The sequence below is a fragment of the Cariama cristata genome, unplaced genomic scaffold, assembly GCF_000690535.1.
Source record: "Cariama cristata isolate BGI_N322 unplaced genomic scaffold, ASM69053v1 scaffold38063, whole genome shotgun sequence".
Taxonomy (NCBI): domain Eukaryota; kingdom Metazoa; phylum Chordata; class Aves; order Cariamiformes; family Cariamidae; genus Cariama; species Cariama cristata.
The window spans coordinates 4,262-17,970 of NW_009607472.1; the positions used below are offsets into that span (position 1 = coordinate 4,262).

Genomic DNA, 13,709 nt, shown 5'->3' on the forward strand with positions numbered 1-13,709 from the left:
AAAAAATGATAAAGGTCCTATCATGTAAAGTCTGAGCCAAGTAGGGACTTTCTGTGTGCTTTACTTCCTTCTTTGCTTCAACATCCTGAAACACTTTCTTTCTGCAATGTGTTAAAGTCCCTGCAGCTGGGACTTTAAATAATTAAATAATTAAATAATTTTAAAAGAATGACTATTTGGGAGAATCTCACTGGCAAGATTTTTGTTTCAGCACGTATGCAATAGAAAAACTTAACTCTTGAAAGAATAATGGAGAAAGGGATGTCACGTATGCAAAGTCATGAGCTATGTTTTACTCTTAGGATAAGAGCAAATGAACAAGCTACTGTGAGGTAAGGCAAGGTGTAAATATCCTATATGCATGTTTTTGGTCAGCAATACATGCGAGGTTACTCACAATCTTTCACTTAGCGTGGTCTTCCTCCTATGAAGTAAAAAAAACACAAGTCTTACAGTTCATCTGTCATCTAAAATTTCAAAATGTTTTCTGAAGAAGGTCAATAACTTGGTGACTATAACAAATGGAGAAAATACATCAGAGAGCAGTGAATTAAATTTGCCCAAACAGAATAGGTCTCCATCAGCAGCCTAGGATATTTGTGCAAACTCTTTTTTAGGTTATACTAATCAGTCCTGTTACAAATCAGCTAAGGTTCATGGATTTCAGGTCTTGCACATCTGTGAATTGTTAAATATTAATGAAATGTATCTGTTTCTGATTTTGCTCTTCCACTAATGTGATTTCTCCTTTCTCTCCCTGTGTCTTCCTTTTCTCTAGTTAAAGCAGAAGAAAAAACCCTGGTAAAGGGATCCCTCTCTGGAACTTCAGTCTTGCCATGCTTCTTTTCAACCACACCCACTATAGCCTCCAGCTATGCAGCTGAGTATCTTCGAATCAAATGGTCAAAGGTTGAACTGGATAAAAGTGGAAAAGACGCAAAAGAAACCACGGTCCTGGTGGCCCAAAATGGCAACATCAAAATAGGTCAAAGCTACAAAGACAGAGTGTCTGTTCCAACCCATTCAGAGGAGACTGGTGATGCTTCGCTGACTTTCTCTAAGCTGCGTGCAAGTGATGCAGGGGTGTATCGCTGTGATGTTATGTATGGAGTTGAAGACACACAAGCCATTGTATCATTGGCTGTTGAGGGTAAGGATTTATCTCTTTCATTTGTAGTCAACAGTGATTCCATTTAAAACAGTAAAAGTTAGTAATTAATATATAACTGGAGAGTATTTAAAGGCTCGTCTTTAGCAATTTACCCTTCCTTAACCGTTCACTCTTCCTGTTCTTTTTCTGTCTTTTATTTATTCTTATGAATCTTTTCCAATCTGTAGCTGTCTTATTTCTCACTCACACCTTGATTCCTGGAACAAATGCCGTTTGCTAATTCCCAAAGTAGTTCAATAATTTAGGTTTATATCCTTTGCAAGACAAGCTCCTTCTTCTACTATTTTTTAATTTTTTATTAGGAGATACCTCTAAAGGTTTCTCTAACCAGCCCTTTTGAAACATGATACATATTGTACTAATACATGCATCTGAAAATGTCAGTGTCCTTACAAGAAGACAGATTTGGCAGGCAGAAGCAGTTTCTTTTTAGTTGTTAGCCTAGGATGAAAAGAAGCAACTGCCTTGCTACTGGAGCTGTGATTGGCCTATCTTGCCACGTGATGTACAAAACCATAATGCCAACAAAACCGAGAACCACTCTTTCTGTGATAGGAATGTCAAGCACAAAGGAAGTGTTTCTTTTGTCCCAATAATAAAGGTTGGATAGGTAGGAGGAAACCCATCTGGTAGAAGCTGCAGCACAACCAGTAGGGAGGTGACTGCTAATGCTCTTCCATGCAGAGGATCAGGGGCTAAGAGTTTGCTTGCCATCGTTATAAGAAAATAGCCTCCAAAACTTTGAGGAGAAGTGTACATGTAAAAGTATAGAAGAGACAGGAGTTTCAAAAGCATGTAAGTGGCAAAAGGTGCATCTGATCTATAGGTGTTTTTCTCTTTTTCTCCTAACATCCTACAGCATGATAAGTACAGCATAGAGACCACTCCAGAGCCTGGTGCTGTATAGCCCTGTTAGTTTGGCACTGAGCCTGAGCTAACAAACCTTGCTGAAAGGCAAGACATATTAGCTCAGGCTTTGTGCCATGTAAATGCAAATTCTGGACCCAAATTACTCTGCGTGCTTGGATCAACACTATGCTGTGTGGATGTACCAGCTCGCGTGAGCCTCAGTTTGGACTTTGACTTGCACTCCTTTGCACTTAGGTGTTTTTTGACAGTTCAGTATTTACTCAAATGACTGAGTCCCAAAACAAACATTAATATCTGCTGCTGGAAATTATGGCTTTGGCTAAGTTGTTTTTTTTTTGTGTGAGCTTAATACTCCGTTGTTCTCCCAATACACTTAACCTAACTTGAACAGTGTTTTGGCATTGATTCAATCAAAGGTTTGGAAAGTGTGGTCTTAATTTTGAAATACAATAAATCAGTGTAATCATTAATGTCTCTATAACTTCTTAAACTGTTTAGTGCTAATAGAGAAAGCCAAAGGAATCCTGATTTGAATATTACTTTTCAGTAACTGGGGTACCTGGCATTCCTTATTCCTTTTCAACTGCTCCCTTGACTACATATCTATATCCAGGAGCAGCAGATGTTTACTACGATAAGATATCTGATGATTTATGGTAATAATACAAATAAATTCTGTAGTTAGTGCTCCTGCAAAACACTGCAATGAGATGAACTGATAGATTTATTTATTTATTTTTTTAATTGAAAGAAAATTTCATACACTCAATTTTCCTTCCGCAACTGTTCTTTTCTGTCATTGCCCTAATGTCAAAATTTCAGGAGGGAAAAAAGTCAGATCTTGACCCAAATGGAAAATAACATTTTTAGATTGTCATTTGTGCACTCCATTCTCCATTTTCTACATTAAGTAAACGAATGTCATTTATCAGACTCATAAGGATTTCGTGTGAATGCTGCTGCTCAAATCTTCTACCGTCATTTCAGTAAGGCTTTATGATTTTTTTTGTCTGATTTCAACTTTTATTAAAAAAATTATTAGTCCCAAATATAATTTATTTCCCTTATGTTGTCTTTTTGAATCTGCACCCCAAAGTGATAACAATGGGAGAGACCTCATCTTCTGTACCCTTTCTTTGTGCATTCTTTGCTGCCTGTCATTAGCATGGTGTGGGGAGATCTTTGCAGGTTAATTGCGGTAACTTCAGAGCAGCGGGTTAGTATGGTTCCGCACTATGCGTTGGTCAGCTCTCCGGGGTAGAAATGGGGCTGGTGCTTGCAGGGCGACCCATGAAGTCCTGGTAAAATTATCACCAGCTTTGCTATTCTGCACATTTTATGCTCATCACAAGTGAAACATGAAATGTGTTTGTGTAACACAAGCAGGCATGTGTTGCTTTAGCTTTTCAGTGGATTAAAAGTATGCAGAAAAAGTGGTAACTCTGGCTCAGGTAGTACTTGCTTCATCATATAGCTTAACCGTAAAGTGAAGCAGAATTATTTTATTAAAGATAGGAAACTTCTGCAAAATTCCCTGTGTGGCACAATTTAGGTGTGGGAAGAAATGTTACTAATGCTAAAGAAAGCAACATTCATCTGTTCCTTTAAGTGTCAACACCATTATGTGTGTTAAGTTTAATTTAATAAATTTCTCAGAAATGGCCAAATGAAGTAGACCAAAGCTAATCGGCATGGTTCTGCTGAAGTAGGTGAAATTGCTCTCTTGTTATTGTGATAACTTTATGGAGTTTATATGCTTGTTCATTTGGATATTTTTAAACCAAGGCAGGACTTGAGTTCTACATATTTTCAGGATTTCCATTTGTTTTACAGACATTCCATCATTTGAAACTTTCAAACAAAAAGCACATTCTAGCATCAGTGAAGCCAGGTAGATGAGCTTAGGCAGCCATGCTGTTTGTTTTTCAAATGAACCTTTGCAAGTAATATAATTGATAACTGGGATAGCTAATTTGAATTAAAAAAAAAATACTGTAATTGCTATTTCTATACTTTAATTTAGGTATGCTAGGAATATAAAACTGCTATTGAACCTATTGTGCATCAAATTAATGTATTTTAGCAGTGATGGAATGTATTGTGAATGAAAAATGGGATTTCTAAGAAAGAATAATTTTCTCTCTAGTATACAGTTTTTCCTAGGTTAAGCTGTACACGCCAAACAGTTGGTATTAGTCATTGAAAGTAAAAAGTAAAACTTTTAATGCCTGATCTTTTTTTTGCCTGAATCTCAAGACCAAGACTGTCTACAAAACATGTGTGTAGCTGTGCATCTATTTTTTTCTGTGTGGTTACCACAACAGATAATTTGATAATTTGTTTGTAAATATCCAGTTAATTTGCTATTTTTAGATGCCAACTGAATTTCTGCATTTCAGAAAAGTCAGATTTATATGTTGTTAACAACCATATAAATACTAGCTTTACCAAGAAGATGGGATGTAAACACAAAACTGCCTTCTTTGACCATGACAAACCTGTATTTCTGTGCTTTGACTCAAAGTGCTTCAGCATCAAATCCTGCCTTGCCATAGGATTATTTGTATAGGGTCTGAGTAGATTTTGGATTTAATATAATCAACTGTTGCCTAATTTATGCTCTTCACAAATTAGACCAAAACCAAACTCATGTCTCTACCATTTCAGACAAAAGATCTATCTGTCCCAGTGTCCCGTTCCAAGGAAAGCAGCACTAGCTGATACCAAAGGGCAAACATAACCATTTTTCATGTGTACCATATGCTGTCAGAGACTTGTCACTCGTGGACTTCCTGGGGCAGAGGCTTTATGTTAGTCAATCCTGCACAGATTTATTTTTTTTACCATTTGTTTTTTGAATGTAGGTAAATTCTTAGTATCCACAGCTAGACTACTGGTTAAGCCACAACTTAGCCATAGCTGGTTCAGTTAGTTGTTATTCACAAGGAAGACACATATATTTAATCACCCATGTTGCCTTTGCCTCTACATTGCATATTTCTACTACCTCCTTTTTTGATAGGTAAAATTTCTCTAAAGAACGGCAGGATCTTGGAAACTGCCATAATTCTGTGCTTTAAACTTTGGTTATAGGCACAACCTGTGCCAACTACTTAGATACCAATACCTGCTTATATCCTATTCACTAGGAGCTCAGAGACATCACCAACACTGTGGCTTAACATGGTATCCTGTATCCACTAAGCAGTGGTTACCTGTGTGTGCATCACTAGCTTGTGATATAGATGAAATAGTTTGATTTACCTCTATTTAAACTGCTCAGCTTAAAGCTAAGTCTGAACTGCCTTGTTTTCACTAGGGTTATGGGAGTGGTTGTGTTCATGTTACTAACTGAGGTGACTCGGTTGTCTGTAGGGTCATGGGAATCTGGTCTGGGAAAGTCATAGCAATGTAGGACTAGAAGGACGTGCTGGGTCACTTAATCTAGTTCCTTTGGAATTGCAGATAACCATGTTATGTGCTGTGCTATGTGCCTTTATTAATTCTGAAATCAAGAAAAAGCACCCATTTATATGGGTTATCAGGTGCTTTGCATATTTAATCTCTAAGATCAGTGCAGTTAGATTGAACTGTACCCTATATGTTACTGTTTTCATTTAGAGCTGGTGAAAATGTAAGAGAGAGGAGTGAGTCTTAATTTTAGCCCACACAGGAAGTTTTGGGGCAGCCAGTTGCCTGCCCTGCTCGTTAACCACAACTGCAGAGCTGTCCTTGAGGCAGGGGACAGTGCCAGGACCGACAGGTCTGCAGGCCTGTGCAGAGAGTCAGTTTCGTCACACTAGACGGGCAATTTTTTCTGTTACTAATTGTGAGAAATGCTTTCCTTACTTCCTAGTTGATGTTATAATTACATTGACCTCTCAGACAGGGATATTTTATGTTCAAAACGGATCTAACAGTATTACATTTTTATATACTTCAACTTCTTACAAGATTAGAAATAAGCAGAACAAGTAATTTCTATTCATCTTTCTTTCCATGTGTTGTTTTCCCTGCCTTCTCTGCACATCCCTTGGAAGTTTTCCCTTTTTCTCAGGAGCAACTCTACCTTTGTCACCTGTTGTAATTTCATCTTTCTACAGTGTTTTGAGCTTTTCTTCTAATCCCTCGTGATGTTATTAAACCCACAAGTCAAACTGTCTTACGTTAGAAGTCCTTGGTCTTATAGTTTTTGAATGCTTAATGTTATTTTGTCTTCATTCTTACTTGTTTCCTTGCCATTGTTGTCTGAAAATGTCAGGTCTCAGGAGCCTTCAGATGCTTAAGAGAGATGTTTTTCCTTTCTCAGTAGCTAACACTGAGCTGCCACTTCCTTCCCACTTTAAGCAGCTTTTGGACACCAGTAGGTTTTCATTGTATCCCAGTAGAGAGACTTGGAAACAAGGTGGAAGTTGATGATCAGCAGGTTGTGACTTCTGAAGATCATCCCCGAGTGTTCTTTTGCCTGTTAATAGTTTACCAAACACAATTTCACAACCTTGACTTGAATGCCAAGTCTGATATCAGGAAACCTGAAGTCAGGGTGGGATTTATTTCACCTTTGACAATTCAAGTTTGCGTGCCTAGTCTAAACTAAACATGCAGGCTCGTGCTAACTTCAACTCCTCTCTGATAAGAGTCTTGGGTGAGACAAGCTCTCTAGCAGTCCATATCCCTGGTCACTGGTTAGAGAGATTTAGATGACTAGTTTAGACTAGACTTCTAACCTTTAAGCAAAGCAGAGTTCGGTGAGTTGAATTCCAGAAAGGATTTTATAAAAGTATTGCTGTACCTCCCTACTTCCACATTTATTCCCTCTCACTAGTTATAATAAAGTCCACTTGCGTAAAGTAATTTTGAGATACCTTGTAAAAAGCTGACCTAGAAGTGCAATGTAACAGTACTCTTCATTCTTGAACATAATTGAATATTTAATGAAATTCTCATTTTGTGCGGTGCTATGGTATTGGGCAATAAAAAATAACTTGTATGACCAAGTGTAATCAAAAAGAAAAAATCTCAACAAACCACTCATTTGAGCTGATTTTTTGTTATCCTCCTTGGAGATGATTGGATTTAAAGGGATCAAAGTGGTAAATGAGATCCTTCCAGTTTTGTTGCTGCTCTTTTTTCATATCTTGTCGGTGAATATTTTTTACCAATAGCGAGAGCACTTTATTTGGGAGACTACTGTTTTCATGGGCCTAATTTTGGAAGTTTCTGTTTGATTCTGCTGCAAGTCTGGCAGAATTTTTTAGTCTTTTTAAGTTTGGGTTTTTTTGTGATTTGTTTTGGGTTTTTTTAAGCCAGTGAAGAAAATCCTATGCTTAAAATACTGACCTTGTTAATGGAAAGAAGCAGCAATTAGGGAAGCAGAGTAGATGGTAATTCACATTTTTATTTTTATGCAAGTTCTTCTTTCTTGAAGGCATTATAATGATAATAAATGGGAGTTGTTTCCAATGTGGGAATGCTGCCACTCAATTGTGCTGTTAGCCCTGAGAGATTGTGTGTTGACAACCTAATTGATTTATTCTCTCTACAGCCAGAACTCTCCTTCATTATCTCTTAAGTATGGCATTAGAAGAGCTGCTTTTATTTAATCTTTTAGACTTTTCTGTCTTGGAACCTTACCACCTCTTGATGTTGAACTTCCATGATTTCTTGCTAGCTAAATTAACAGGGGCTGCTGCATTTTTAAGCTTGTGTTTTACTTTCTTGCCACATAGATCCCAAGGAATCTCAGACTTCTGTAGCTGGGAAGGAAACAGCACAATCGGTAGTGGCTATCAAAGGATGGGAGAGGGAAATTTATTTCTGGGTGAGAAAGACCCAGGGTCTACATGCAATGCGCATCAGGAACAGGGAAGCAAATGTTCTGATCAAGCTGCCACGGCCCTCACGTAGGGACTGGGAACGTGGCAACTGATGGGCAGACTGGTGGGGTTTCTACATCAGGCTGGATGGACGACCTTCGGTGGAAGAGCTCTGAGCCCAGGCAGCGTGTGACATGCCTTCACATGCAGAATGGTAGAGCAAAGGCCAGTACTAACGGCTAAACTGGTTTTAGGACGTTAGTCATCCCCCAGTAAGAGGACAGTTCTAAAAGGCTGTATATATATAAATATTATTTTTTTTGTAAGTAAATTTAATTTAAGTAGCAATGCCTTGGCCACAGTGAACACTTGTGTGACCTAGTACATGACTGTGGAGAGATAACGAGGTGGGGCATGTGTTCCCAGTGTGTATTCAGAGATTAATACAGATATAGTAAAGAAGTCCTCCCGCTGAGAAAAACACAAATAAAGCTCAGCATCAATCACTTTCCTTCTCTGGACCAACTTGGTCAGAGGAGCTCACGTACCCCTGCGCACAACTGCGTTGCTCAGTGAGGACAGACACAAAGATTTTGCATGGAGGAGCAAGGTGTAACTTGGTGCAAGAAGCCTGGAGAGCAGGAGGGGCTGGGGGCGACAGAGCTGAGGGGGCGGTAGGCACTTCTCTCCCCAGGATGAGAAGTTCCCTGAGGCATTTGGCAAGGGAGCGGCTCATGATGCAAGGCAAGCCTCTTCTCAGGTTGCCAAAGCCTAAGACAAGGGTGAGAAGATGGGTACAAAACCTTGAATGAGGAACAAAAAATTAACTATTCATGCAGGAAGCTGAAAATGCTGCCCTATTCCTTCCTTTCATACAGTGCTCAGTCCTGTAACCTCTATTTTGGCATGTATTTGTAATGTAAATTGTCTTCTGCATTAAAGGAAGGAGGATCACCAAACTCTGTGGTAGCTTTGGCAGTGGGTTGTGGGTTATTTCAGGGACCTGCACCACTGCGTCTAAGGTTGGAACATAAAAATTAATGGGATAACAACCACTACCGTCATAATCTTTTCTCTAGATATTCTTTGCTGTGTGAGGCAACTTCTGAAATTCAGGCTTTATGTAGCTCCCAGAGTGCGTGTTGCAGCACTCTGAGCTCACTAGTGAAAGTGAACTGTAATTTATTTGCCATGCCAGGAGCCCTTCCCCTGCAGTTCCACGAGGTTTTGCTGCACAATACCCTGGCAAGTAATAAAGCGAAGTTGCAACCCAAAGATATGAAACCTTAGAACCAGACCTTTACCCATAGAAGCCCTAGTTTAAAAGTGAAATACTTTACCTTTTCATTTTCTGGTCTAAGGCAGAGATAGGATTAAAAGACATTCTATCTTGCTCAGACAGAAGTGAATTTTGGATGGTACAAATTACTTTCCTGTGAGTGCTCTTTCTTGCAGATGCTGCTACTCCTTCCTGTAATTACACTGACTTTGTTTGCCAGATGTTCAGTGACAACATTATACTGCTGTAGTCTGTTTTCCAGTTGCTTTATTTGTTTCTAGGACAACTCCTTTCTTGCCTTTTCTTTCAGAGAGGAAATGGACAAAGGGAAAAAAAAATCCTTTACAAATGTTTTAAAGTGCAAAAACTTGGACAATGGATTTTGCCCCTCTCTCTGTGTCTAACTGAAACAATGAAAGTCCTGCACTTTAATCTTCTTAGCCCCAGGGGGTCTTCTAATTATTGCAGCTGTTGCACAGGCTTATACATACTGACATCCTCCTTCCCATTCATCTTGGAGGCTCTTTTATGTCCGTTGGCTCCTCAGTGGAAATGGAAGAGCCTTCAGCTCTAAGAATAGGTGAAGTTTACCTTTTGGATCAGGGTGAGGAGAACAAAGCATTCTCCAAGTTCCTTTCCAGGATTTACAAATGACCAAAGGCTCTTCACAACACTGCAAAAGCTACTTTAAATTGGCAGTGATATTAACTCTTTAGTCCTGCCTTACTTAGGTATCACAGCGAGCCCAAACATATGCCAGCTAGGAAGGGCAGTGGTTGCTTCCAACATGGAAGAAATGAGAGGGGAAATAGCTGTTTGTGGAGAATGCACTCATATATTTAAGCAGTAGGGAGCTTTAGAAAAATACAAGTTCAGAGAAATATGTATCATCTGCTGCTAAGTTAATGAACCTTTTTGTTGTTGTACTGAGAAGCAGTACTTTTGTGCCCAGTTGTAGTAATATAGCATCAGTTAAGCAATCTTGGAAAAAAAAAAAAACAACAAACAAAAAGAGGCAATTAATCTAAATTCATATAAAATACATTTTAATTAAGAATAAAACAAAGTGAATGAACAAATTGCTTCACATGCTAAGGCATTTCTGGTTTGACCCTGAGTTATAGAGTCAGTGTCAAATATTGCATACTACAGACACACCAATGCTACAAAAAAAAAAAAAAGTTTAAAATGTTTGTATATATTCAAAAGTAACATGCAGTAAAGCCAGATACCCAACTTGTGAATATTATTATAAGTTCATACTTATAATTCAGGGTAAATGTTTTATCGGCTTCTGTTATGAGCTCTGTAAAACCTGCCTATTTCTTATTTCTAGATCCAGAACACCAAGCAGGTCACTTGAACTCATGTTTTTATTTACTACTGTATCAATAAATATGGTAATGGTCATTTATACCAGCAGGTAACTTGCTCACAGTACCAACCAATGTTACTAAGTTCTGAATATATTAAAATAAATATTTTAATGCTTTTTAAAAAAATCTCCAAACCATATTTTGTTATTTTAAGCTTTTAAATTCCAAACATGATTAGTTGCTGTTGCCTAACTCTTGCTATGTTGTGAGGTAGTGTCTGTGTTGGACATGTGGTAAAGGACTGTGTTGTTCAGGGTACGCAAAGCCAAAACATACACACACACACACACATATATATAAATACATAGATATGTGTATAAATAACGTTTTGCACTTCTTACGACAATGTTAATGATATGTAAATTGGCCCTAACCAGGCAATGGAGGATGCCCTGCAACAGAGAAAGTGCAGGGACAGAGGAGCTAGTAAAGCTGTCTCTCTGATATTCCCTTTCAACCTCTCCACCTCTCCTGGTACAGGCAGTTTACGTTAATAAGAAAATGTGCTTCTGTCTGTGCGTTAGCACTTGAGGCTGACTGGAGAAGCGTGGCCCCCATCCATGCTGTTATGCTCCTTTGGCTCCCAGCGCAGGATGGAGATGCCCCTGATCTTTGCTAGCTCCTGAAGTCTGCCCAGAAATTGTTTGGAGGGGTGTTATGGGGCCTGGCTAAATAATGCAGTGAACTAATCTAACAATTTAACAGTCTTGATGACTGAATTTCACCTGGAATATTTAATTTAGTAATATAAACATAGTCATCATTTTTCAGGATGTATTCTTCACTTGTCACTGTTGCCAAACAGAGTCCATTTGAAGCTGAAATTATACCCTTGCTTGGAAGAAGCACTGTTTGTGATGGATTCTGTCAGTGGTTCTGAAAAGACATTTTATGGGGATGCTAGTGGTCTGTAAGCTTCCAGTTAGTGGTTGCAGCTCATGTGTGACTCCATATTAAATAATGAAATATGGGGATCCCCAGTGTTTCCTCCTCTATTTCCTGTTTCTTTGCCACTATCTTTGAAAAAATTGCTGTCTGATGGTTGAGATTTAACCTATCTGTGAGTAGTTTTCAGATAATGTATTCTATTTTAATTTCAGAAAACTTCGTAGTGAATCACAAGAAGAAAAATGTGCATTTTCTATTTATTGGCCGTATCCAGATCTTTGATAAAATGCAAAATTTTACTGAATTTGTCTGCATGAGAAAAAGTATTTCTAAATATGTTGGAACCTCTTGAATCAACATTTTACTAAGTTACCCATATTTCTGTTTACTCATCAATTAGCAGACTTCTTCCATCTTTCAACAATACTCTAATAACAAAAAGTTCTTGTTAAATTCATTATTGCTACAATCCCACCATTTTCCTAAACTGTATTACAGTATATTATTTCCTCATCATGAAGTGCTCCAATAAAATCATCAGAGAAAATGGACATTTTATGGTTTATTTTTCTTTCTTTGTAGCCATTCTGTGTAGTGGATGTTTTATGGTGTTGCAATGCTTCTGAAGATTTTACAGTGCAATAAGTGAGGCTGAATATTATTTTTCAGAGACCATCAGGGGACATCCTTTTGATGCTAAACTGTAAAAGACACTGGCAATAGCGGGGAAGTGATTTTGCAAGGCGAAATATCTGTTTTCTGCCACTTTGGAGGTGGTGCCCTTTATGGTTTGTTTTAGGTGTGCATGTGCATCTGTTGCCGAATTCAGTGGTAATTGTGTGTATATAGAAAACAGAATGTGGCTTCTAAACAGATTCTGTCTTAACCAAAACCATCTTAACTCTAGGCCTCCCTCTCCTCAAGTAACTTTTGAAATTGTCGAGATTCTTTCCAGAACCAGAAAGGCCCCAAATAAAAGCAAGCTTTGTTTTGTCTGTATCATTCCTAGTGTGTGCAGGAAAACATTGTTATGAAAACTTGACCAACAGCCATGTACTTGTAAATGTTGTATTTGTAGTAAGCTTTGATGCTTGGGAACAGACATCAGGGCCATCACTGATTAACAAATCTGCATCAAAAACACAAGTTTTTTTGGTGCCCCCATTGGTCACACGTCTCACTGGAGCTAGCAGACCTCAAGCACTCAAGGGATCCCCCATTCACTGCTGACACTTCTGTGTGTAGTTACTGCAGCTGGCTGCTTCAGGAAGTCTCTTTTTCAGCCCACTATTTCCAAGGACTAGATGTGCTTGTCTGGTCATGCAGTTTGACTCACAATTGGATGTGTCATGTAGACCAATAAGTCAACATGTCAGGTAGCACTGTTAACATAAGCAACTTTGTCTGCAGTGCAATTAGCGGACCAGCACTTGGAACTGGAAGAGTCCAGATAAATATGTGATATCATTGCCATATTTTAGCATTCATTCTCTCTTACAATCACAATTTTCTGTAATACAGCAATGAAAGTGCATATATGGTTTAATTACTTTTTTCTGTGTATACAGTGAATATAATTTCACTGACTATTAATAAGATGCTATATAATTACTGGTAGCAGCCACTAGAGGGGGGGACATCATTTGTAAGATATCATATCTCTTAGCCTTTTACTATTTTTATTCTACCCATCTGTTTTCAGCATTGTAACAATACCTAGGTAAAGTTACAGTATGATGATGGTTGCAGAAATGATGCAAAATGTGTCACTAATGTAAGTTTTTTGTCTCTTCAGGTGTTGTATTTCACTATCGTGCAGCAACCAGCAGGTATACTCTGAATTTTACACAAGCTCAGCAGACTTGTCTGGACAATGGTGCTGTCATAGCAAGCCCAGAACAACTGAAAGCAGCTTATGAAGATGGATTTGAGCAATGTGATGCTGGCTGGTTGTCTGATCAGACTGTTAGGTGAGACATTTAAAAGGTCCCTTGACAGAGTTTCCCCAAATTAGTATGCTTATCCTGTACAACCTTAAAATGCTGACTTATCGTAATAATAAATACGAGCATGCTTCATTTCAGGTATCCAATTAGACACCCAAGAATTGGCTGCTTTGGAGATAAAATGGGAAAGAAAGGAGTCAGAACATACGGGCGCCGTTTTCCTAATGAAACGTATGATGTGTATTGCTATGTGGAACACATGGAAGGTAAGATAGGTCCATATTTACTCTGCACTGCGAAATTTAAAAATGACTGGAGATTCTAATGTGGAAAGGCAAAGAAATGAGAAATTCTGTGTAAAAT

The 13,709-nt window shown here is 38.4% G+C and overlaps 1 protein-coding gene across 1 annotated transcript in view; it reads left to right on the top strand.

The window, feature by feature from the left end:
* Window positions 1–778: 778 nt before the first annotated feature.
* LOC104158940 (versican core protein-like) overlaps window positions 779–13,709 on the top strand; it is a gene marked incomplete at its 5' end in the record, with an annotated part of 95,996 nt that continues 83,065 nt past the window's right edge. The window contains 3 exon segments of the mRNA XM_009696718.1: window positions 779–1,150; window positions 13,196–13,370; window positions 13,485–13,612. Coding sequence (XP_009695020.1) covers window positions 779–1,150; window positions 13,196–13,370; window positions 13,485–13,612 — 675 coding nt within the window.